Genomic DNA, 26,945 nt, shown 5'->3' on the forward strand with positions numbered 1-26,945 from the left:
CCCTTGCTGCTTTCAATATTTTTTCTTTGTATTTAATTTTTGATAGTTTGATTATTATGTGTCTTGGCATGTTTCTCCTTGGATTTATCCTATATGGAACTCTCTGCACTTCCTGGACTTGATTGACTATTTCTTTTCCCATATGAGGGAAGTTATCAACTATAATCTCTTCAAATATTTTCTCAGTTCAATTTCTTTTTCTCTTCTTTTTCTGGGACCCCTATAATTCGAATGTTGGTGCGTTTAATGTTATCCCAGAGGTCTCTGAGACTGTCCTCAATTCTTTTCATTTTTTTTCTTTATTCTGCTCTGCAGTAGTTATTTCTACTATTTTATCTTCCAGGTCACTTATCCGTTCTTCTGCCTCAGTTATTCTGCTATTGATTCCTTCTAGAGAATTTTTAATTTCATTTATTGTGTTGTTCATCATTGTTTGTTTGCTGTTTAGTTCTTCTAGGTCCTGTTTAAACGTTTCTTGTATTTTCACCATTCTATTTCCAAGATTTTGGATCATCTTTACTATCATTACTCTGAAAAAATAAAATAAAATAAAGTTATTAAAATAAAAAGTAAAAAATAATTATTAAAAATTAAAAAAAATTAAAAGTAATTAACAAAATTGAAAAATAAAACAAAAAGCGGACAGAGAGAACCCTAGGTCAAATGGTAAAAGCAAAGCTATGCAGACAAAATCACACAAAGTAGCATACACATACACAGTCACAAAAAGAGAAAAGGAAAACATATATATATATTGTTGCTCCCAAAGTCCACCACCTCAATTTTGGGATGATTCATTGTCTATTCAGGTATTCCAGAGATGCAGGGTACATCAAGTTGATTGTGGAGATTTAATCCACTGCTCCTGAGGTTGCTGGGAGAGACTTCCCTTTCTCTTCTTTGTTCACACAGCTCCGGGGGTTCAGCTTTGGATTTGGCCCTGCCTCTGCATGTAGGTCATCTGAGGACATCTGTTCCCTGCCCAGACAGGAGGGGGTTAAAGGTGCAGCTGATTCTGAGGCTCTGGCTCACTCAGGTCGGGGGAAGTGGGGTACGGAATGCAGGGCAAGCCTGCGGTGGCAGAGACCAGCATGACGTTGCAACAGCCTGAGGCGCGCCATGTGTTCTCCTGAGGAAGTTCTCCCGGGGAAGTTCTCCCTGGATAGCGGGACCCTGGCAGTGGTGGGTTGCAAAGGCTCCCGGGAGGGGAGGTGTGGATAGTGACCCATGCTTGCACACAGGTTTCTTGGTGGCTGCAGCAGCAGCCTTAGCGTCTCATGCCCATCTCTGGTGTCCGCACTGATAGCCACGGCTCGCACCTGTCTCTGAAGCTCGTTTAGGCCGTATTCTGAATCCCCTGTCCTCGTGCACCCCGTAACAATGGTCTCTTGCCTCTTAGGCAGTTCTAGACATTTTCCCGGACTCCCTCCTGGCTAGCTGTGGTGCACTAGCCCCCTTCAGGCTGTGTTCACGCAGCCAACCCCAGTCTTCTCCCTGGGGTCTGAACTCCGAAGCGCAAGCCTCAGCTCCCAGCTCCCACCCTTCCCGGCAGGTGAGCAGACAAGCCTCTCGGGCTGGTGAGTGCTGGTCAGCACTGATCCTCTGTGCGGGAATCTCTCTGATTTGCCCTCTGCACCCCTATTGCTGCACTCTCTCTCCTCTGTGGCTCCGAAGGTTCCTCCCCGCCAACCACACCCCCCCCCCCACGTCTCCACCATTGAAGAGGCTTCCTAGTGTCTGGAAGTTTTTCCTCTTTCACAGCTCCCTCCCAGTTGTGCGGGTCCAGTCCCTATTCTTTTGTCTCTGGTTTTTCTTTTGCTCTACCCAGGTACGTGGGGAGTTTCTTGCCTTTTGGGAAGTCTGAGGTCTTCTGCCAGCGTTTAGTAGGTGTTCTGTAGGAGTTGGTGCACATGTAGACGTATTTTTGATGTATTTGTGGGGAGGAAGGTGATCACGTCTTATTCTTCTGCCAACTTGAAGGTCTCCCTATTGTTGAGTTTTGAGAATTCTTTACTCTAGATTTAAGTCCTTTGTCAGATATTTGTAGTTCGAAAATATTTTCTCCCAGTCTGTAGCTTGTCTATTCCCAGAGCAAGAATTTTTAATTTTGATGAAGTCATATTCGCCAATTTTTCTTTTGTCCATTATGCTTTTGGTGTCATGTATAGAAACTTTTCACCTTGTCTTGGATCCCGAAGATTTTGTCTTACATTATCTTTTATATTTTACATTTCAATGTATGATTCATTTTGAGATCATTTGTGTCTGAAGTTTAGGTCAAGTTTTGTTTTTTTTTTAACCTAGGGATTTCTAATTGTTTCGGCATCATTTGTTGAAAGGTTATTCTGACTCCATTGAATTGTTTTTGAACGTTTGTTTAAAACCTGTTGAGCATATTTGCATAGGTATAGTTTCTGGTAATCTACTCTGTTTCATTGATCTGTGTGTCTATCCCGCTACCAACACCACATACTCTTGATTAGTGTAGCTATATAATGCATCTTGAAATTGGATAGAGTGATTTCTCCCATTTAAAAAATTTTGCCTTTCCATATAAATTTTGGAAGAGTCTTGTCTCCATCTTCAAAATATCTTGCTGTGATGTTGATAGGAATTGTCTTAAATCTGTATATGGATTTGGAGACAATTTTGTCATCTTTGCTATGCTGAATTTCCAATTTATATTCTCAGTATGCCTCCCCATTTAATCTTCTTTGATTTCTCTCATCAGTGTAGTTTTCCATATACAATCTTGTACATACTTTGTTAGATTTACACCTAGGTATACTTTTTTTTTTTTAGCAATTGTAAATTGCATTGTATTTTAAATTTTGGTTTCCACATATTTATTAGTAGCTTACTAGTGTATAGATAAACTATTTTTATATGTTGCTCTTAAATATTTTGAGACCTTGTTGAAGTCACTTGTTAATTCTGAGAGAGTTGGCTTATTTTTTTAGATAGCTTTACTTTTTCCTTTCCCATCTGTATGCCTTTTATTTCCTTTTCTTTCCTTACTGTGCCGGCTAGAATTTTCAATATTACGGTGAATTAGGGTGATGAGAGTGGACATCCTTGTCTTCTTTCTGATCTTAAGGGGAAGTGTTCAATCTTCCATCATTAAGCATAATGTTAGATGTAGGCTTTTTGTAGATGTTCCTATCAAATTAAGGAACTTCCTAGTTTTCTGTTTTGTTTTTTTTTTTTCATGCATGGGTGTTGAATTTTTCAAATGTTTTTTCTAAAGTTTTATGATCACATAATATTTCTTCTTTAGTCTGTTAAAATGGTGGCATGCATTGACTGATTTTTGAATACTGAACCAGCCTAGATCTTGCATCTTCTGACCAATATCCTTCATGAACATAGAAAAATTCTAAATGGAATCGAAGCAAATTTGCATTAGTTTTCTGTTGCTGCAGCCACGAATTACCACAAACTTAGTGGCTTAGAACAGCAAAAATTTAATCTCTTACAGTTCTGGGTATGCAAAATTGGTTTCACTAGGCTAAAGTCAAGGTGTCAACAAATCTGTTTCTTTCTGGAGGCTCTAGGATACAATCAATTTCCTTGCCTCTTCCAGTCTCCAGGAGCTGCCTACATTCTTTGGTTCATGGTCCTCTTCATCCATACATACACCTATGGGGGTAGCATCTTCAAATTTCTCCATCCCTCTGCTTCTGCAGTAACACTGCTTTCTGTATGTCTCCTCTTGACTCCTTCTTAGAAGGCATTGGGCCCAAAAAAAATAATCCAGGATTATTTCTCCACTTGAGATCCTTAATTTAATTACACTGCGAAGTCCCTTTTGCCATATAAGGTAACAAATTTAGCCTACCACACTCTATTTCTTTGTACTGTCTTTGGTTTTGGTATCTGGGTAATACTATGCCATCTCATTTTTATTTTTTGTAACAAAATTCTGCTGTGATGAGACATTACATTTTAAATTTTGTAACTTTTTCTTACTGTTGCTTTCCCATGAGTTGGGAATATTGTGATGAGTACTTAGTCTGATAATGTATATATTGCATTCTTTTAGCATAGGTAGAGTGTCATTTAATAAACATAATGCTTTGCCATTGAATTCAATAAAAAAAAATCCACACTTCACTGTGCTTAAAAGTGTGACATTTGACAGCCATTTTTCTCTTTTTATTTTTACATGATGGGTATGCACTGGTATTAAAAAAATTGCAGTATCGTAGTGTTTGTGACACAAAATGTTGTCAAGTTGTAACTGTGTCACTGTGACTTGCAGTCCTGCAAAGTGGTGAGCACACTACATATGGTCTCCGTGTGAGTACTCACCTGAACTACTGTAGTGTGAAGGCAGCCATAAACAATACTAAAACGAATGAGCATAGCTGTGTTCCGGTAAAACTTCATTGATAGACACTAAAACTTGAATTTATATAACTTTCACATGCTGCCAAATATAATTCTTTTTGATTTTTTTTAAAGCATTTAACAATGTAAATATCATTCTATCACAAAAACAGGTGGCAAGCCAGATTTGACCTGTGGGTCATGAGTTGCCAACCCTTGCCTTAATCTCATGGGATCCATATTTTAAAGCAGGGGAGGGGGGATAACAAGAAAATAAGTAAGTGAAGAGGTAAAAGATGCTTTTGTGTTATAAAGGAAATTAATAGCAAGATGGCCAGGGAGTGCTTCTTTGAGGAAATATGTAAGGCAAACCTGAATGATACGCAGGAGCCAGTCATGAGAAAAGAGTACAGAGTATTCTACAAAGAGAGAACAGCAAGGGCAAAGGATGGAGGCGGGCACAAGTCTGGTGAATTGGAAGAACCAAAAAGTCAGGTGTGGCAGCAACATAGAAAGATGGGAAATGGCTTGGGAATGTTCGGGAATCTAAATAAGGATGGCTGCCCACTGTTAAGACTTTAATTTAATTAGCGCACTGTGAGGAGTAGCCTAACTAATACACTGGGTTTGTGGCCCTTGCTAATTTATATGACCACAGAAAATACTGTGAGTTAAGAAAAAAACAGAGGGAGCAAAGGAGAAATTGTTTTTATTTTTGCTGAACTGTTCTAGGAAAATACAATATCTCCTATATAATCCAGTAGACTGAGAACAGGTACAATTGGACCACACCATTTATTTCATTAAATGCTCATCCTTAAGTGATAATGCTTTACTTTATAGTTGCTTACAATACAAATGTGTTGCTTATCAGGTGATTTAAGGCCATTTATAGCAGGTTTACATAAAAAGTGTAGTTTCTTTATAAAACTCAGGACATTAAATCCTCAGTTCACACTTCTTTCTTTTGATATTCAGACCAATTTGTGTATGCCAAGCTTGTTCTAATTCCTTCTAATGTACTGGAAAGAATATCATTTTCAGGTTTGCATTGATTTGTGGCAATATTTGTATTCAACAATCAAATGCTACACTATTTCCTTCTAAATGGCTGTGCACTTAATTAGTTTCACTTGTTCAGCAATTAATTGGTTTCACAGACTTCTTATTTTGGTATTGACCCTGACTATTGATAGTTGGAGCAGATACTGTTATCAGGACTGCAATGCATGTTTTCCGATCACACCACATAAAGTTTTCACGTTTGAAAAAATGTTCTCAATCATAATATCATCTAATATCTTTCATAATTGCAAAATATTCTTCAACTAGTTTCTTTTTTTCATTTATTTTCTCCAGTACTGCTTCTAGTAAATATGTGGCCAAAGGAAGCTGTAAAAGAAACACAGAAAAAAGATCAAAACTCTATATTTTCTTCAGTTCAGAAACATATACTAAATATCATTAAACCATTAGAACTCAGCTATCTGCAACTTTGCACCCATAATGGTACCCTACTGGGTCTCTTTTCAACTGATCTTGCTGGTTAGTGTGGGTAATTTTGTCTTTTATAATAAAAATGATAAAGGAGCAGAAGTAAAATGAAAAAAGATAAACGCCTTATTGAACAATTCATGGTTTACTGACCATGTTAATGTTGTAATCTGCAATACAAGCAGTTAAGCCATTTATCTTCAGTCAGCTGATCAATAGCAGGTTACAGTCCTCTCTAGGGCCCAGAGGCCCACAGTAGTACTGTGTGTTCATCACTCAAAAGAGTGAGAAAGAACTATCAATACACTTGTCTGTGTTAGAGCTGAACATCTCAACAACTGTAGGGTGAAGTTTCAGAGGAAAAAAAATGGCAAAAGTATATCCATTGATTAAGTTGTTATAGAAAAGTTTGGCATATCAAAGTGTAATACACATGTTGCAAACTGCTGAGTTTATGAAATATAGACTACATTTTTAAATTTCATAATTTATATAACTTTCCTGGTAAAGTTTTATTGTTCCCTGTGCTTCACTGAGGTGCCCGTAGAACTCACACAATACACTTATGGGTTATAAGTGAAAGAAAATCTTAAATGTTGCCCAGTTACCTCCCAAAGGCCTACCGACTTCCTTTTATCCTCCTTCCCAGCTATCTAGTTTCATATAAAAGGTTTATAACAATCAAGAAGTTCATTAAGTCATTTTTGCAATTGTCCTTTTGATTAACCAGTAAAGACTACTTTTGTCTCCCTGAATATATTAACGAGAATCCTTATCAAGCCCAGTCCCCTTCCCTACAGGGATGTAGAGTCAGGCCCTTCTTTGTGCTAGGACAACCACCAACAGACAGCAACACTGGTCAGCATCTGGACAAAATCAGCCTGATGTCCGCTGTGTGAGTTGTTCAGCTGTGCTCAGATCAGCTACGCTCAGCTGTGATTATAATTAGCTAAACCTAGCATAATGGTTCTTTTCTGAATTCAAACTGGGAAAAAGAGAAAAGACTGGCCAGTGGCAGTGAAACAGATTGGGCAGTGAAACAGGCCCAAAAGGCACAAACAGATTATGCAGGCCATGGAGAAAATATAGAGACTGGTGTTGGTCCACAGAATTGCCTCATATCCTAAGTAGCTTTCTAGTTTAACTTCCTTCTTATATTTATAATAAATTGTCTTTTCCTTAAGATACTTTGAGTCTATGTCAGGATAGACTCTATCTATAGTCTATGTCAAGAGTTTTAGACATTTGTCTTACTTGAAAGTTACCACTAAATAAAGCATAAGATACAGAAATATCACATTTCTTCACTTCTTAAGATACAGGTGAATATAAGATAGGCACATTGACTTAAAAACAGCTTTTTCTGGAAAAAAGAAACCTACCACATTAAATATACACAAACTGCATATGCATTTCAATTTCAGAAATGTGAAAACGTGAGGAAATGCATCATAGAATCAAGGAAAAAGAATATATTAGATTCCCTTCTGGAAGATAATGATACTCATTGCAAATCCTTACTTTGAGAAAATTGCCCTTCTGGGATGCAGAAAACAGTTATATTTGGTGAAACTGCCAGTTTTACAAATGAGACAATTTAAATTCTCAGGGCATTAATATTAGATGTTAAAGGAATACTCAAACACACAAAGGCAAAACTACCAGGTAACTTTCTTTTACTTTGACTATGGCACTCAGTACCATATGCATTCCAACAAAAGAGCAAACAAACAAGATGAGAATAACCTCCCATCTCTTCCTGGTAGAAGCAAAAGCAGAAATGAGTGTTTAAAAAAGTTGTTCTAAGAAAAAAGGGTTCTCTGATCAAATAAGTTTGGGAAAGAAACCAAACTTTAAAATGTTATTTTATTTCAGGATCTCTTAGAGACTTTAAGGTGCCAATGGTACTGTGTTTCTCCAAGAGGGCAATGTAATACCCTGTTTCTAAATTCATTTGTCCGCACTTTTCTCATAGTCTATTTATCATGTGGAACTAGTGGTCCATGGAATACACTTTGGGAAACATGCTGGCTCTATGATTTCCTGTATAATAATGTCACAGCACTTTTACCAGGACACAATGTACTGACATTAATCATCTTATTTGCACAGTTCATTTTCAAGTTAAAAACTAAACCTACTCTTATTTTGTGATCAGAACAATTTTCAGCATGTCATGTAGTTGGACATTTGGCTTCTTCTTATCTCGAAGAATCTCCCTTCCAGGAAGCCTCCAAAGTGGAACAAGAGGTCCATTTACTAATTTATTGCTGACAACCCCTTTTACTCTTTTCCTCTGGCTCCCAATAAAACGAAAAGCCCCACAGTTAAACACAACTGTTTGTCAAACCTGTTTTATTGGATTGTAAGCTTCTTTTAAGCTTTATACAGAGCCTAATACTTTATGCATTTCAAAAAGCAACCCATCCTTTAATCAAGATGCATGATTTGTGCACATCCATCTGCCCTTGTAGGTTCTTCTATTTTTCTCTACAAATAGGTCAGAAAAAGATTAGTATCTGCCTTTATATAATATTAGACAAAAGTTCATATATCTTACAAGGTAGTTGGAGATGGTTCTTTATCTATTTTAATCCAACTTTTCTATTTTCCTTTTTAATACAAAGATTCCTACTTTTTTCCCCTCTAAACCCAGTGTTCTACTTTCTGTTTATGAATTGTAGTTTATTGGCAACCAGCTTTCAAACCGGTCTTTAAAAAAAATTTTTTTTAATATATAAGGATCAATTGTAATTCTGTAATAATATAAAATTAATGTAATTTATGACGAAACAGTTAATGATTAAAACAAAGTTAGAGGACGACTAAGGAAAAGTCAGAATTATAAAACATTTCATAAGATAAACAACAAGGTCCTACTGTATAGCACAGGGAACTATACTCAATATCCTGAGATAAATCATAATGGAAAAGAAAATGAAAGAGAATGTATATATATGTGTGTATAACTGAATCACTTTGCTGTATAGCAGAAATTATCACAACACTGTAAGTCAACTATACTTGAAAAAAATAAATTAAAAAAATAAACATTTCACAAAACATACTTATTTCATAAAATATACTTATTGTTTTCAAATGAATAAAATAAATTAAAGTAACTGTTAACCAAAATTTTTTAGTAGATCTCCTTTCTATTTTGCAAATAGTTCCTTACTTATGGAGCAGACTCAGTACATATTCAAATAATAAATACACTAACAGCCTTGGTTTTGAAAATAGCCTCTCTTACCAATTTTACACTATTCATTTTTCACAAACATTTTTCATAGTACAGATAAAAATTTCTGATTAGTGAAGGATGAATTAACAAAACATTTTGTTTTTTGAGAAAGGTTAAAAAATGGGATCTTTAGTTAATTGGTTATTTTTAGTTAATTGAGAGTAATCACTTATATCACATAGATTATCAATAACTTAAATCTCATAAATTATAGTTAATCTGAAGACTAAGTGGAATATAATTTAATCTACAGTGACTCAAGAAAGCTCTTCGAAATCCTATGGTACCATATGAATATCAATTCTCAGCATACAGATATAGAGTGGATAGAGTTACCACTGAAACTATATTTAATATATAAAATGCCTCAGGAAGGGCTTTAAAAATTCACATCGTTTGCTTATTTGTTTGGCATATTTTTTAGAACTGCAAAATGTTTTACAAAACACTAAGAAGACGAGGAAATCTGAACTTTTTAGAGTCTAGATTAAGTGCAGGTTTATTTCGTACAGGCAGCATAGAGTCTGTTCCTTTCTCTCTCTCTGCATTCTGGAGGGAACTCCCTCAGATACAGAAGAAAGCACAACCATTCTTTTACTGATAGGATTTTGGATTTGGATTGAAGTGACAACCTGACTAGCCAACAGCAGAGATCTTTTCTCACTTGCCCCATCAAATATATGTGAAACAACAAACCCAACAATTATGCTGCCTTGGGTTTCATCTCAGATGGCATGTGCTGGGGCCTATGAAGTCCAGAAAGTCTGCTGGACTTTCTGCATAATTTTATTCTCTTGCATAAAAAAGAAGTGATACTCTTAGTTATGTCATTGCAGTTACACAAGCTTGAACTCTTCAGCACAAGGGGAAAAATGGACAGGGGAAGAGCTGATACTGCATGAGATTTCTTGGAATGGGAATTTAATTAGGGCATCAGAATAACTGTGAGTTTTGCTTGGTCTATACTGTAATCTTAAAGTGGGTCTTCCTGGTCATTCTGGCTGTCCCTGTTGCCAAAGGTGACTTCTCTTACTGGAGGGACTTCCCCTGACTTCAGATTTTTAGGCTTCTCTTATATGTAAATGCCTACAGATGTTTGCCTTTAGGAAGTGTTATGCCAGTGACACAACCTCAAACTTATCACTCACAGTAATTATGGCTTCATTTAGAGGTGTTTCTGTATAAAGGTAAGATATGAATGATAGTTGCAGATGTTGGAGAGCTACATTGGAAGAATAACAAAGCCTCAAGTCCATAAGTGTGAAACATACAGATAATTTACAGCATCAGCACTAACTGGAATGTGCTCTTAATAGTATAAAACTGAAAAGTTTTGTATTGAAAGAAAAAAATTGAAATAAGGGTAACCCTTTAAATCTAAAGGACAAGATTAACATTTTAACCATTTTCATTCTTATATTTGGTTTGAAAACTATTACCAAAAGATACTGCTTTTAAAATAAAAATTGATAATGGCCATTCTGACCGGTGTAAGCTGATACCTCATTGTAGTTTTGATTTGCATTTCTCTAATGATTAGTGATGTTGAGCATCCTTTCATGTGTTTGTTGGCAATCTGTATATCTTCTTTGAAGAAATGTCTATTTAGGTCTTCTGCCCATTTTTGGATTGGGTTGTTTGTTTTTTTGTTATTGAGCTGCATGAGCTGCTTGTATATTTTGTATAGCTGATTCACTTTGTTATGTAACAGAAACTAATACACCATTGTAAAGCAATTATACTCCAATAAAGATGTTAAAAAAATAAAATAAATAAAATAAAATATAAAAATAAAAATTGACTTTAGCAGAGCTGTACTAAAAGTAAAGATATTAAATTTTATGTATTATACCTGCTTTAACAAAGGATATGATTCAGTGAGATTTTGAGAGTTTAGTAAGAAACCAATGTAGTCTGATTATTATAAAATTAAAGGTGGAAAATTTGGAATAAATAAATATTTATACACCCACTCTACTATCTTGTAATTAAAAGATTGAACTTGTTAAAATAACCAAGCATGGTATCAGAAAGAACAGTTTATTTATAATTTAAAACTGGCATTGAATTGTGAGCTAAGTTTCCTAAATGTTGTTTATATTTCTGGTGTGTTATCTATCTATCTATCTATCTATCTATCTATCTATCTATCTATCTATCTATCTATCTATCTATCTATCCATCCTTCTACCTATCTATCTATCTTGGTGTTCTGCTGAATATTGAAGTCTGTATCTGCTATTCTTAAACTTTGGTGAAGGCTATAATTTGTTTTCCTTTCATTTCCCTCCAATTTTTTATAGTGGTAAAATACACATAAAATTGACCTTTTAACTTTAATGACATATGTCTTTTTTCTGGTATCATGAAAGTAGGCTTTAATTTGTTAAATTAAAAAAAAATCCCAGCAAGTCTCTGAATGGAGAATTTTTAACTTTTGCTACTTCAGTTGGATGTGAGGAATAAGTGTATGTGGGTGACTGTGTGGGTTTATGTGTGTGGAGAGAGTAAGTGTGGGAGTTTGCAGTATGTGCATGTTATCAGTGTGCTGTAAGTGCAACACTGAAAGCAACAGAGTAAATGTCTTCAGGGTTGTAAAGAGAAACTTTCTGTTAACCTTCAGACTGGAAGTTATTCTATTTACAAAAGCCAGGGAGATTTATAAAACCTTCTCACTGCCATATTGCAAAGCATCTATAGAAGGTAAGCATATTTTGCAGAAAGGGCACTGGGGAAAGAGCCATTTTAAATTTCACCATTTGCAAGATCTGAAGCAACTAATAGGAACAGGGATATCTAAAACTTAAGAAAAAAACATCGATCAAAGTCTATACTTTCAATTATCAACAACTGAAGGCAGAAAGAATTTTTGATATGGTCCCAATACGAGAAAATGATCTACACAAAGTGGATGAAAATGGACTGAATGAAATCTAGAAAAGGATTAACAAACAACATAGAATAAGGCAACAACAAAACAAGATCAAGACACATTTTCTAGCCATTCCTGGCTAAGTGTTTTTTATATAAATCCTAGTAAAGAACCATATTGTGGTTATAACTGTATATTATACAAGTATACATATTTTAATATACATACCCATAATTCTGTTCAAGTTAATTGTTTAAAAACTTTCATAGTTTATATATTTTAACTATTTGTTTATTGCTCTCCATCACCAGAAATGTAAGCTCCATGAGGGTAGTGATTTTTGTCTCTTGTTCACTGCTATACCACCAAACCTGAAACATTACCTTACATGCAGTAGACACTCAATACACGTTTTAAAAATGGATTTTACAGCTTGGGTTCAATTTTATCTCCACTAATTCTTTCCACTGCCTTTATAAAATCACAAGTACAAAAGACTGTTTCAGGTATTATTAAGGCCTGAAAACAAAACTAAATGATCCTTACTATAATTTTAATTTTGAGGATCAGAACGGACAGAACAAATAAACAATGTCTCTTAGAGGGCAGAGTATAAATAACTGACTCCTTTTTGTTTGCATATATGAGAAAGTAATATCAACTAGAGTATGACAGAGGGACAGCTCCTTCTTTGTCAATTGAAAAGAAACATATTAAGTATGAAATAAAATAATTTATCTCATTTATTCACAGTTATGCCCAGTAGATAGAAATTCAAATTCAAATGCATTTAATGCAGTCGCTGCTAATGGTGGGGGACATAGCACATGAGATATAAGAACTTAGTTGGGGACTTCCCTGGTGGTGCAGTGGTTAAGAATCCACCTGCCAGTGCAGGGGACACGGGTTCGACCCCTGGTCTGTGAAGATCCCACATACTGCTGAGCAACTAAGCCCATGCACCACAACTACTGAGCCCATGCACTGCAACTACTGAAGCCTGTGCTCTACGGCCCGTGCTCTGCAACAAGAGAAGCCACCACAATGAGAAGCCCAGGCACCACAATGAAGAGTAGCCCCCACTTGCCATAACAAGAGAAAGCCCAAGTGCAGCAATGAAGACCCAACGCAGCCAAAAATAAATTTTGAAAATTAAATTTTTTTAATTAAAAAAATTAAAAAATAAATAGTCTCTGGCTGCTATAAAAAAGAACTTAATTGGATTTACTTAAAAATAAAAAGGTATTCTTTTTATTTTTTCACTCTGCCTCATATTAAGGAATTCATTTTTTTAAACGGAGATATAATTCACATAACATAAAGTTCACCAGTTTAAAATGTATAATTCACTGGTTGTACAAAGTTGTACAACCATCACCTTCATCTAATTCCAGAACATTTTCATCACCCTAAAAGAAACCCTGTACCCATTAGCAGTCATGGTCCCTCTTCCCCCATCCCCTGGCAACTACTAATCTACTTTCTGTCTTGATAGATTTGCCTATTCTGTACATTTCATAGAATGAAATCATACAGTAAGTTACCTTTTGTGTATGGCTTCTTTCACGTAGCATAAGGTGTACAAGGTTCTTCCAGGTTGTAGCACTATCAGTACTTCATTCCATTTCATGGCTGAATAATATTTCATGTGTGCATATACCATGTGTTGTTTATCCATCCATCAGTTGATGGACCTTTGGATTCCTTCCACTTTTGAGCTACTATGAACTATGATTGAGCTGCTATGAACATTTATGCAGCAGTTTTTATATGGACATATGTTTTTACTTATCTTGGGTATATACCTAAGTGTGGAACTGCTGGGTCATATAATCTCTACTTTTAACTTTTTGAGGAACTGCCAGACTGTTTTCCACAAGGGTGGCACCATTTTATCTTCTCACAAGCAATGTATAAGGGTTCTAATTTCTCCACATCCTCACCAACACTTGCTATTGTCTGTCTTTTTGATTATAGCCATCCTACTGGATATGAAGTAGTATCTCATTCTGGTTTTTGGTTTGCATTTCCCTAATGGCTAGTGATGTTGAGCATATGTACATGTGCTTATTGGCTATTTGTATATCTTCTTGTAGAAATGACTATTCAGATCAGTTTCTTTTCTTTTGTTGTTGAGTTGTAAGAGTTTGAAATGTGTTCTTAAATGGTTAGATTTCGCTGAGAAAAGCCGCACAGCAGGTTGGGATGAACTAATGAAAAACTGTGAGTCCCTGAATATTGTTATTGACATGTATCAACTAAATTTTTTATGGCTTCAATCACTGACATCTCTGTCTACCAAATCTGATCTACCTCTCTTGATCCCTAAAACTTTTAAAGGTATCATCATGTTTCTCATCATATAAGGTATTAAACTCACCTCTCTTTGGTTTCTGCTTTCTGACCCCTTCATGTAATCTCAGTACTGCTATGGATTCAGTTTCTATAAAGTGGGTCACATCTATCTCGTCCTTCCTATTTTTATAGTGAGGGCACATGCAGGCCCCCACTTACTTTTGCCTTGACTACCTTCTTGCTCCCAGTCTCTTATCCCTCCAAACCATCCTACATGCTGATCTCATGTATCTTTCTAAAGCACAACTCTGATTACATCCCTTTCCTGCTCAAAGGCGTTTATTGTTTAGTCCCAGTCTACTTTTCCTATTTCTGTTTTTTTTTTCTCCCATGTCCTAAAACACAGAAAAACTAATTTTGGGTGGTTCTCCCACCCTATTATAATCATTAATTTGCTTGTTTGTCTCTGCCATAAACTGTAAGTTTTAAAAAATGTAATAATGCAAAAAGAGGAATTAATACAAGTAAAACTCTTCAAAGAAATTAAAAGGCAGCTATGCCAGAAAAAATGAAAGTAGGTATTAGAACAACTTTTTTTCAGTGTGATTCTTATTATTAGAAATCTGTGGGGACAAAGGTTAGATGCAGATAAAGAGCAAATACTTAAAATTACCAATTGTATCAGGACCACTTGAAAGGAGGACAAATATTGCATTCTGTGTTAAATATAGATAAGTTAAGGTTTTAGACCTTTTAATTCTCATGCACTTCTGGCTAACAGTACCAGTAGGTATATTATTGTGCGGGCCCATATTGCCACATGGCAGGACAGCTTTTTATTTTCTGGTAAATATCTTATTTATATAAATTTTAATCCAATGAATGTAGAGAAAATTTTCTTTAAGAGAAAATAGTTCTGTGGCCTAATCCTTAAACAAAAGATAAAACCACAAGGCCAGATTCACTCCTATGATGTCAGAATTCCGTTACATATACCACCCAACACAGAGGGAGGACATAAAAGGGAAGTTTTCTTATAATTTTATTTTCAAAATATTTTAATAATCAAATATCAATATTGAATTAATTAGGGCTCTTTTCAGGGAATGCGCTCAATTATTCCACAGCTTCAAGATCGTGTAACCTCAGGTACACGGAGCTGCATGCCATAAACTAAACAAAACAAATGAATGAACGTATTTATACTTTTGCCCTCACAATCCTGTGAGCATAATATAGACTCCCAAAAACTGGTGGACAAAGAAAACCTTTTCTAAAATTCAGGACAAATATAATTGCTAGAATTGAGAAAGAAGAGAAGTAGGATAAAAAAAAGATGTTTTCTATTTTATAGATTTTTCTCTTGGGTGTAATTATAAAGTGACATTCAAGTGCAACCAATGAAGTCCCTATTTTTTTTCTCACAGAATTCAAAGGCATCAGCAAAACCACCTATGTCAGTAATAAAAATAAAAAGTCTTTGACTTTTTAAATGTTATCATACTGTCACAGTGGAATAAAATTAACTTGACAAATGCTCTAAAGGCACATGGTGCAGTTCATTATGTATAACAGCAACAGCAGCGGTTTCCCAGTGTTCATAGAGGCTGCTCCATTAAATTTACCTCCAGTCAATAATTAGGAGTCCACAAATAAACCTGGGCAATTAAATCAATACTGCCAGGCAATTATATTCTAGAGGCCAGGCTCAGTGGCACAAAAAGGCACTATATCAAACTGCAGTATTAAGCAGTCTAATGCCATTTTCAACGGGATTTTTTTTACAATAACTGGACAGAATAAGCACACATCCAGATAATGCAGAATGTATATATGTATATCTACATGTGTTAGTCAAAAAATCAGATCTGGTGTCAATAGAGCTTTAGTAAAATTTAAAAAAGATTTATACATATCAATTTGTTATTTTTATGTTCATAATTGATGATAAAACTTCCATATTAAAAGGTCATACTTACAAGTTGAATGTTAAAAAATCCACTACAAAGTTTATTTTTATAACTTTCACGTTTAAAAAAATAACCTGTAACCATCATTACTGAACTCCTTTGATGTGCCAGGCACTGGGCTGGGTGCTGGGAATGCAACATGATTGAGAAATGGCCTTTCTTCTCAAAAGCAAGAAGGCTTTGCCCAGCACCTGCACGTCTGCACTTAAACAACTTGAAGCAAAAGAGTGCCCATCACCTTCTATTACTATTGATAGTAATAGTAATAGTGTTTCCAGATAATGTTTCAAAAATATATAAAATGGGTACTAAGAATATGAACAGTTCATATATTATTTACTTATTCTTGACTTTTCCAAAAACGTAGATACTGCACTCACAGAACAATATTTTTTTTTGCTATTTTGAGAAATACGTTTTAGCTGTTTTTAATCCAGTTCATTTTAAAAACAGACAACAATTAGGTTGAGCAAAAAGAACTATAATGAAAAAGTTTTAGAATATATTACATGCTGTCAGTGATATCAAAACAAAAGTTGGCTATGACTAGAAAAGCAGGGCTCTCACCTGCCAATAAACTGCCCTGATCACTTACAAGAGGGGCACATCCCAGCAGACTATATGTGTATTAAAAAAATACTTGAAAGGGAAGAAAAAGTATCACACAGGTCACAGCAGCAGTCTCAATAGACCCCTCAGGGATTTCAGCTCGTCTTGGCCTTGTCATCCTCTGTGCAGCTTTCCACTCAGCCCAGAAAATGTCGATAGGAAAATGTTTGAGGGGCCTCTGGTGGAAATTTTTTCATTCTTTCTGCATTGACAGGATGCCAAATCAATATTTACTTCCCACTAACAAGCTGCTCGAGGTCTCAGTAGAAAATATTGTAGAGAATGCAGGAAGACACAGTAATAAACAGCTGTCTGGCTGTGAGGAAAACATGAATTGACTGGAAACAGGTCCATAGTAAAAGGTCACTGAAACCCATGAACTCCTCAGGTGTCCATATCAACTACTAACTTTAAAGACACATAATAAAGAATCTCTTTTCCTAAGAGGGCTGAGAGAATGGATCCTTTTCATTCTAGCAAGCATAGAGGTTGACTCAATAATTTAATTAATGCCTTTGCTAAAACCCATGTTGGCTCCTTCCCAAGGCATTTGCTTCATTTGTTAAGTCCAAAAGTACAAATGGAGGGTTAACTTTCCTGTCTACCTACTAGAATACTTATTTACCTAACAGAAGTAAGTAATGTGTCTAAGTGTTTACAAAAAATTAGGCATCTAGTAACAAAAAGCAAGCCTTGGAATTTTTAATCTGCAAGTTTTAATATATGAAGTAGAAAAACAAAATACCTGTCCTTCAAGAAGTTTCTGAATGTACAACAGCCATTCCTTGTCATTTTCAGCATCGATCTTTGTCCTTTCGATTTCCTGAAGGAAAAAAATAAAAACACTGTTGTTAATTTCATTTATATGAACTTGATCATACTGTTAGATACTGAATAAATCTAGAGAAATATTGGTGGAATTAGATTCAGCAAAGAGCAGCCTGTCCTTTCAAAGTAGAGAATATTCAAATCGATGCTCTTTAATGTATAAATATCTACCTACATGTGGAAGATAAAGCTATATTTCTATATTTCATAATATAATTCAGGAATGTTTCATTTCTGCCTTCACAGTGGAGCTCACATTGGACTGAGGTGGAGGTGGAAGTGATTAAAATAAAATGAAAAAGAAGATGGAGCTGTATAAAAGAATCATTTATAAGTGACCCTCATAAGATGACATAAAACCTTATACTCAAAAATCTGACTTATCAGTAGATAATTAAGGAGTAATTGTTATAATCCCAGACAAAATAGGATATGTGTGGTTCTGGTGTACTTAAATGCTTACTCATTTAAAATATCCAATAACTAGCTGATAGGTAAGGGACGCTCCAACTTAAAGTATTGTTAAGTCACTAAATATTTTCAATGCATCAATTATCAAGGTAAACTATTCTGAAAGTATAATGTATTCACGTGTGCAACTGATTATTCAGTTAAAATCATGATTCGGTTTGCAAAAAAATTGACTTTTCAAAAAGGGAAGGGTTTGGAAAACTAACATTTGTTGAAAATTACTATATGCCAAGTATCAGGCTAGGTACTTCGCATAGGTTGTCATAGTGTTTAACATGAATTTACAAGAGTTCGATGTAGCTTAAAGCATAAAATTCAGGTGGTTTGGGCTCTACTTGGGTAAGTCACTCAACTCTTTAGACCTCTGAAAGATGCAGGCAGGGATCAGTCCAAATAAGCTCGATCTATAATTAAATCTAGTAAATGTATCCAGGTGTGTGCACTGAGTCTTCACGGAACAGTGTGTTTTTTTCCAGGAGGACTTCCATTTAAGGTTGTGTGGTATGCATATTTTGGTGCTTGGCATCCCTGGCTCCAAACTGCATCTGCCCAGAGGCCAGGGTGCCATTTCTTCACAGAAACGTGCAAGCTACTCTTTGGGACTAAAAAGAGAGATCCTTTTCTAATTAATATACTCAAAGGGGACAACTTTTTCCAATTTGTCTACTCAAAGGGGGTTCTTTTTTCTAATCTGTAAGCCCAGAGAGGGCATCTTTTAAGACCACACAAAGGCGGTGATGCTGTCTTCCAGAATATGTATGTGGAACACACACACGTATACACACATATACACAGGAGGGATTTTGCTAAGTCTGTTTGTTTTAAAACTTTTAGGAAACAGTGGAGGACTCTACCTTAACTTTTTGTTAGGTTTCTTTTTATCAATCAAGTTTTAATGAAATGTCCATAATAAGATACAGTTAACACCCTTGCCTCAGATACTATTATTTCCTGTGTGTCTTATATTTGATACTGTATTTCATAATGCTCTTGTACTTCAAAGTTCAGAATTCACAGACACTGTGGCATAGGTGCTGAAAATAGGAAACTGATAATTCACTATCGTATTCACCCATAGGATGAAAATAATCTTTGCAGGACTCCTTTGACCTCTTTTCTAAAAATTCTTAGCAGTTTAAAAACTTTTACAAGTTGTAGATCTGCTCTATTCCAGAAATTTTTCGAGAAACTGATGGGTGAGGGGTGCTGAAGGATGTTCTCATACAAACATTTAAGTCTATCATTTTATTTAGTCATTGAGCAAATATTTATGGGGAAGCTAAGAGTACCATCATCTCTTTAATCTTTCTAAACAATAAAAAATCTAATATTTATGTATTAAAGTTCAGAGACTTCACAATAGAACAGGATTGAGTATCCTCCACAGGTTTCACAGAAGACTGTGTATAAGATGAGATTCTGCTGTTTATGAGGCAGTAACTATCAAAAATGCAGTGCCCTCCTCAGGAGGTACAGAAATGCTACTGAAGACCTATATGTATATGCACATAAATTCACTCAGATGGGAGTATTTTCCCCACTTTAAAGCAATAAATATCTTTTTCTATAACTTGATCAACAGTAACTTTGAATTTAGCTAGAAAAGCCAATACATTCACTACATTAAAAAATCTCACGTTGGACAAAAAATTCTCAAATCAATCGTGACCCAGCTAACTAAATCCATTCAAACTGGCTTAATTAAAAATACTAGCTTACAAGATATATGATGAACTAAAGAAAATGGAAGAGACAGGAAAGGATAACTGACTTGAATAACAAGCAAGCAGTTCTAAAGGTTATGTGTACTGGCTTACTTCTGTATTACATAGTTAAATTTCTCTAAAGGTTTTTTGAGTTGGTTAATACTTTTGATGTATCTTTCATTGGTACACTAATAATCTTGCCTTCATTAATCTTATCTTAAAGATGAAATTCTAAGAATTATAAAACAAATAAAAATATGTACTTACATTCAATGTGTAACAAGCCCATTATTAATAAATATTTAAGTGATCTTACCTCTTCATCTTCTGTGTCCAATATTTCCTCTAGATCTGACCGTGAAATGTTCAGTATAGATGCTGCCAAGGTCTGGGCTTTATGGGTTGAGGTTTTACAAGCATCCCTGTTTTTCTGCATCTTTTTAAGTTCTCTGATTTGTCGCCTTATTGAATGGACATCATTTTGTAACTCTCTCACCAAAGCCTGCAACATATTGGAAAGAATGTGGGCTCATATGGAAGTCATAAATGAAGAAAAAGCAGTCATAACATAAAAATGTGAAGATACTAGCAAATAATTTTTTATTAGGATTACTCTGATTTTATTTATATTGGAACATAATGGATTGCTCTTTACTTATTGTCAGAATGCAATAAAAGCTCTCGCAAATGACCACTTAACCAACTTGCTGGATTAACCAAATCTCTCCAATCCGTCTTTCAGATTTGCAACTGTTATCTTGGATGGTGAATACTTGTAGCAGGCAAGCTGCTTAGCATCATGCCAGAGCACAACTACTCCCACCAGTCGAGCTGATGCCAATTGTCAGATCTATTTATTCCTAAGTGTGTATATTTGTTGTAACAGGTTAGTTACATAACTAATTTAATTATTGCATAAATAATGAAAAATAACTGCATAAAGAGGGTTGTTCCTATTTTATTAAAACTGGATTAGAAATCTTTGGAAGGATTTGATAAAGCCAGGTGGGTAAAAGCGCAATTAAATTATGTGTGGGCAAGACAACAATAAAGGATTGACAAAAATCATAAAAGTCTAGGCTTGAGAGTCTCTAATTTCTCCCTTTGAGAACACATGCCTGTGTGTGCATAAGAAAAAGGTAGCTCTTACTCTGGGTGGACAGAGCTCTGGAGCCTGATGCCTGGCTTTGTGGGCTGAGAGCAGGCTAGCTAGATGTTTGGGTTGTTCTCAATCTTTTGCCAGCTTAAGCAATGCTGCAATAAATAATGGTGCTCATATATACATTTTGCATCCCTAGGATATATCCCTAGAAGTGAAATTGCTGGACCAAAGGGTGTGTATAACTGTAATTTTGAAAGCTGTTGTTTAATTCTCCCTCTCTCCAAGATCGTACCAATTTACACCTACACAAAGAACATAGGAAAGTACTTGTTTCTCCATACCACTGGCAAAACACCAATCTGGTTTTTCAGTGTAGTTTGTTTTTTTCACTATATTATAACGTTTCATTTCTCTTATTAAAAATGAAGTTGAGCATCAGCCTTAACAGAAAATTATATTTTTTTGTCTTTTTTTTTCCTATTTTTCTTAGTGATTTATAGGAGTTATTTATACTTCAGGGAAATTATAATTGTCTGTTGGGTATTTCTAATCTTTTTCATATTTTGTATTTTTCTTCTGACAGTAATTATAGTATTTTATACCTAGGAAAAAAATGTAAAAGCTATTTAATGTACTAAATGAATCTTTTCCTTTCTCACTTTTGAATTTAGTGTGATACTTTAAAATTTAGTGTGATACTTTAAAAAGCATTCTCCACAATTTTATATACATGTATGTATATTATATATATATATACTCATTTTCAAACCATGATTTTTTTCTGCCACTTTTAAGATTTTATTTTTCAGTTTAAAATGTTTTATCCATTTGTAATCATCTAGAAAATTATTACATACAATCATAGTTGTCTCACCACCACCTGTTAAATAGTCTATATTTTCCCCATTGATTTCATGTGTGTTTAGGTCAGGTCCTGAACTTTCTATTCTGTTCCATCTGTCTTCTTATTAGTGAAGCTTTATAGTATATTTTAATTAGTAAGGCTTTATAATAAATGTTATAATCCGGTAGGGGTATCTCCCTCCTATTACCTTTCTTTTCAGATTTTTCTTGGTAATTTTTGTTTGTTTGGTTCTTCACATAAACTTCACATTGAGCTTGTCTAGATCCCCTTCCCCTAAACATTTTACTTGTAATTTTATTTAAATCAAGTTAAATTTTATTTGAATCATGTTAACATTTTAGAATGTTGAGTCTTCCTAATCAAAGACCATGGTATTCCCTTCCAGTTGGTTAAGTCTTTATTTGTGTTTCCGAGGATCATTTAAAAATTTTCTCTTTGTAGATCTTTTTTTTCCTGGGCCTCTTACTTTTTGGGGGGCACTGATTCTAGTACTGATTGTTGCTTATATACATAAAGATTGTTAATATATATTAAGCTTACTGAAATTTCTTATTTGTTATGAGTTTTTCAGCCGATTCCTCCTTAGCTTCCAGGAATTGAACGTCTGCAAATATTGATAATTTTACTCCTATTTTCCAATATATATATATTTTTTGCCATGCTGCACAGCTTATGGAATGTGGGATCTTAGTTCCCTGACCAGGGATTGAACCCAGGCCCTCAGCAGTGAGAGCGCAGAGTCTTAACCACTGGACCACCAGGGAATTCCCTATTTTCCAACTTTTATACCTCTAATTTCTTTCTTTTCTTATTGGATTATTAAGTTCCTCCTGAACAATATTAAATAGTAATATTGATGGACATACTCAACTTGTTCCTGATTTTAGTGGGAATCTCTCTACTTCCTAGGAAATACTAGGCCAGATTTTGAGTTGAGAGCTGTATTTTAATATACTAAAAAATACATCTTAATATATTAATATATAATATACAGTTTTATATAGTTAACTATCTACTCATTTTATTTTTATTTCTTATAAGAATGGAAACCAAATTGTCTTAAATCCATTTTAGCATCCATATAAACTACCATATGATTTTTCATCATAAATCTATTAATACAATTTTAAATAATTTTCTTAGTATTGAATTATCCTTGCATCACTGGAATAAACTCCACTTGGTGTGATATATTATTGTTTGATGTGCTGCTGAATTCTATTTGCTAATAGTTTATCTGGAATTTCTATATTAATAAGAGATTGATTCGTTTCTTCCAAAAATATTTGGAAAGAATCTTCTCTTTCCATGTTTTACAGTAGTTTTAATGAGATTGAATCTATCTGCTCTTTACTGATGTGGTAGCACTCATCTGAATTTGGCCTAGTATTTATTGCAAAGAAAGATACCTTTTTGGCAATTTATTTTAATTTTCTATGTGTTCTGGAGGGAGTTTTGGTACATCATAATTTTCCTAGAAAATGATCTATTTCATCCAGGCTTTCAAATTTATTTGCACAGAGTTGAACTAAGTATTCTGCCACGATTTTTTTTTTTCCTGTGTCTATGTTTATTGTCACTTACTTGTTATTTTGTATAGTTGTGCTTTCTACTTTCTTAATTAGGTAAGCTAAAGATTCAATCTATTTTATTGCTTTTTACTTTTCTTTTCCAAAAAAATACTCTTGTATTCATTTATTAATTCCACATTATTAATTCATTAATTTCTATTTCAATCTTCAGATTCTATTTAATTCTTGAGTTGAATATTTACTTTCATTTATTCTTGTTTGCTAATGTAAATATATAAGGCCATACATTTTTTGAGCACTGTTTTAGCTGTATCCTATGGGTTCTGATAATTCTAGAATGTTATTCTTTTAAAAATATTCTGCAATTTGTTCACATTTCCTTCTTAACCCAATAACTTTTAAAAAAAAATATTTAAGTGCTAGTGACTGGTTTTCTGGTTTTGTTATTGATTGCAGTTTTATTGCATTATTCTCAGAGATCGTCATCTATACTATTTCTACTTTTCACAATTAATTGAGGTTTCTTTGTGGTGTGTCTTGGGTTGGAATGCCTGAAAACACACTCTGAGGGGTGGAGATTTGTGTGGGAGAGGGTGCTTAGAAGCAACACCTATAAGAAACTTAGGGAAGCAGGAGCAGGCAGAGGGAAATGTTGATCTGCAGTGCGGTTCCAACAGAGGCTTCACGCCATTGTATAAGGAGCTCTGGAGCCGAGATAGCCTTTCAGAGTTGTCTCATCTTTGTTTTTTCCCCCTTATACATGACATGAACTTTTTTTACATCACTGTTCTTTATTTTTTTGAGTGCAGAAACTTTACTAAAACATAAACAGGGGATGACATACTAGACCAATTTTCCCTGGTTCATGTTATGTTCTTAGAAGTTTTTTATTTCCGAAAATTGTTTTTGGATTATAGCTTCAATATTTGTCCTGTTCCATCACTCCTTTTCTTTTTTGAAGACTCCAATTATACATGTGTTGAATCTCTGTCATTTGCTTCATAAATCCTTTTTTCCACAATATGTTTTGTTTAACTGAAGCATAATTAGAATGAAACAGTGCACACATTTTAAGTGATTAGTTTAATGAGGTTTGATAATTGTATGCTTCTGTGTAGCCAACACCCTGTTCAAGATACAGAACATCTCCATACTCAAGAAATTTCCCTGATGCTCCTTCCTAGGTCAATTTCTCCCACATCCAGACAGCACTGCTCTCATTTATATCATCTTAGATTAATATTTCCTATTCTAGAATGTCATCTAAATGGAATAATACACTATGTACTCTTTCATGTCTGACTTCTTTTTCTCAACATGGTGGCGTTTTTTTTTGTTTTTGTTTTTTTAAACATTTATTTATTTATTTTGGCTGCGTTGGGTCTTCGTTGCTGCAAGTGGGCTTTCTCTAGTTGTGGCGAGCGGGGGCTACTCTTCGTTGCGGTGCACAGGCTTCTCATTGTGGTGGCTTCTCTTGTTGCAGAGCATGGGCTCTAGAGCGCAAGCTCAGTAGTTGTGGAGCATGGGCTTTGTTGCTCCGCGGCATGTGGGATCTTTCCGGACCAGGGCTCGAACCCGTGTCCCCTGCATTGGCAGGCGGATTCTTAACCACTGCGCCACCAGGGAAGTCCTAACGTGGTGTTTTAAATTAAGGATTCATCCATATTGTTTTGTGTATCCGTAACTTGTTCTTTTCCTTTTAATTTATATTAAATGCAATAAGTTCAACAATATTTATACACACATACATTCATATAAAACCCAGAAATATATATTTTTTTCCTGAGATAATTTTATTTATTTTCTTTTACGTCTGTGCTTTGTCTGCCAACTTGCTTTCATTTGTTCCCATGTCTCACCACCTTTTCTCTAAGTTCTTACATTTATTTCCACCTTAAACATGTGCTTTTTGGAGGAAATTATTTCATTAATATTTTTATTCACAGTAAAATATTTTCATCTGCTCTGCAGCAACTATCTGTGGTGAAACTTCTTTTCCTGCCATTTACTTTTCCTGTTTCCTTCCTCCATTCCTATCCTAATCTATTTTTGTTGATACTATGTTGGTTCATTTTTCAGGACTCGTTTTTGAAAGAGAAGAGTTTTTCCGAGATTTCCTATTTGTAGAAAGTTATGTGGCAGAAGGGCCTGTGCTGTGCTGCAGGCTAGTGAAGTTTTATATATGAATTTAATATTTTTTCTGATGAATTCCATTAGCCAGGTTATTTTGGTTATAGTTTGTTTGGTTTTTTATAATATAAGGAATTTTTTTTCTTGGCTGCTATGAGGAAAGCCACCTCCTGCAGATACACCTTGTCTGCGTTATTCTTCATCAAGTCCTGCCTCCTCCTCTTCTCTGGAAGCAAACTAGTTCTAGGAAGCTCCTACACAAACGGGTGCAGACTCATTCCACTGTTGCAGACAGGTGATTAGGATGTGTACCTCATGTGACTGTCATCGAAGACTGTATTTTTGCTTGATCTTTCAGAAGTCTACAGCACCTAAGTCTTCTCTCCCTGTTATCTTATTTTTGCTTCCTTTTGGATGTCTTAACCAATCTTACCTGGTTTTGGCTACTCTTCTATGTCTTCTGAAATACAGGGTTTTAACTGTGATCTAGGTTTGCTGTAAAAAGGAACTGAATTTTTGTTTCTTATTCTCCTTGTCTGTCGTGTGATTCCAAGGGAGAGAAGGGGAAATGATGATTTTATCCCTTTATAATCAAGTCAGAATTCTCCAAAGTGCATTTTCCCCTACTATTTTATTATAAAAAATTTCAAACATGCAGACAAGTTTAAAGAAATGCACAGTGCACAACCATGTACCCACTACCTATAGGCTACAATTAATTTTGCTATACTTGCTTTATCACATAGCTATCTTCCATCTTATTTTGTTGATGCATTTCAAAGGAAGTTGCAGACATCTGTACAGTTCCCCCCTAAACACTTCAGCATTCACTTCTTAACTAAAGATCAATATTTATTTATAATTCTCATTACTATTTTTTGAGGTAAAATTTATATACAGTGAAATGCGTAAGTCTTAACTGTATGATCTTATGAGTTTTGACAATGAAAACACTGGGTAACTCACACCCAGATCAAAGTAAAGGACATTTCCATCACTCTAGAAAGTTGGCTTGTGTCTTTTCCTAGTCAATCTCCATCCCTAGCTCCAAGAGGCAGGCAACAACTGTCTTTTTTTTTTTTTTTTTTATCTCTATAGATTAGTTTTGCCTGTTCTATAAATTCTTACAAATGGAATCATATACTATGCATTATTTTGTGTTTGGATTCTTTCACTTATAATGTTTTTGCAATTCATCCACATTGTTACATGTATAAGTAGTTCATTTCTTTGTATTGCTGACTTTTATTCCATTACATAATTATAACATTGTTATACATTTGCCTATAGATGGACACCTGGGCTGTTTCCAGTTCTTGACTATTATGAATAAAACTGCTATGAATATTCCTGTGCATTTTGTGTGTATGTGTGTACACATGTTTTCATTTCTCTTGAGTAAATACCTAGAAGTAGAATTGCTGAGTCATATGGTAGGTTACTGTTTCATTTATTAGAAACTTCTATAGCTTTCCCTTAGAACTTACGCCACCAATGG

The 26,945-nt window shown here is 34.8% G+C and overlaps 1 protein-coding gene across 1 annotated transcript in view; it reads right to left on the bottom strand.

Moving 5' to 3' along the window:
• Nucleotides 1–5,021: 5,021 nt before the first annotated feature.
• The window catches only part of CNTLN (centlein), a 341,712-nt gene continuing 319,788 nt past the window's right edge, over nucleotides 5,022–26,945 (bottom strand). The window contains 3 exon segments of the mRNA XM_036856331.1: nucleotides 5,022–5,721; nucleotides 17,559–17,636; nucleotides 20,135–20,320. Coding sequence (XP_036712226.1) covers nucleotides 5,620–5,721; nucleotides 17,559–17,636; nucleotides 20,135–20,320 — 366 coding nt within the window. The 3' untranslated portion in view covers nucleotides 5,022–5,619.

Source organism: Balaenoptera musculus, chromosome 6 (genome assembly GCF_009873245.2).
Source record: "Balaenoptera musculus isolate JJ_BM4_2016_0621 chromosome 6, mBalMus1.pri.v3, whole genome shotgun sequence".
In the NCBI taxonomy this organism is placed as follows: Eukaryota; Metazoa; Chordata; class Mammalia; order Artiodactyla; family Balaenopteridae; genus Balaenoptera; species Balaenoptera musculus.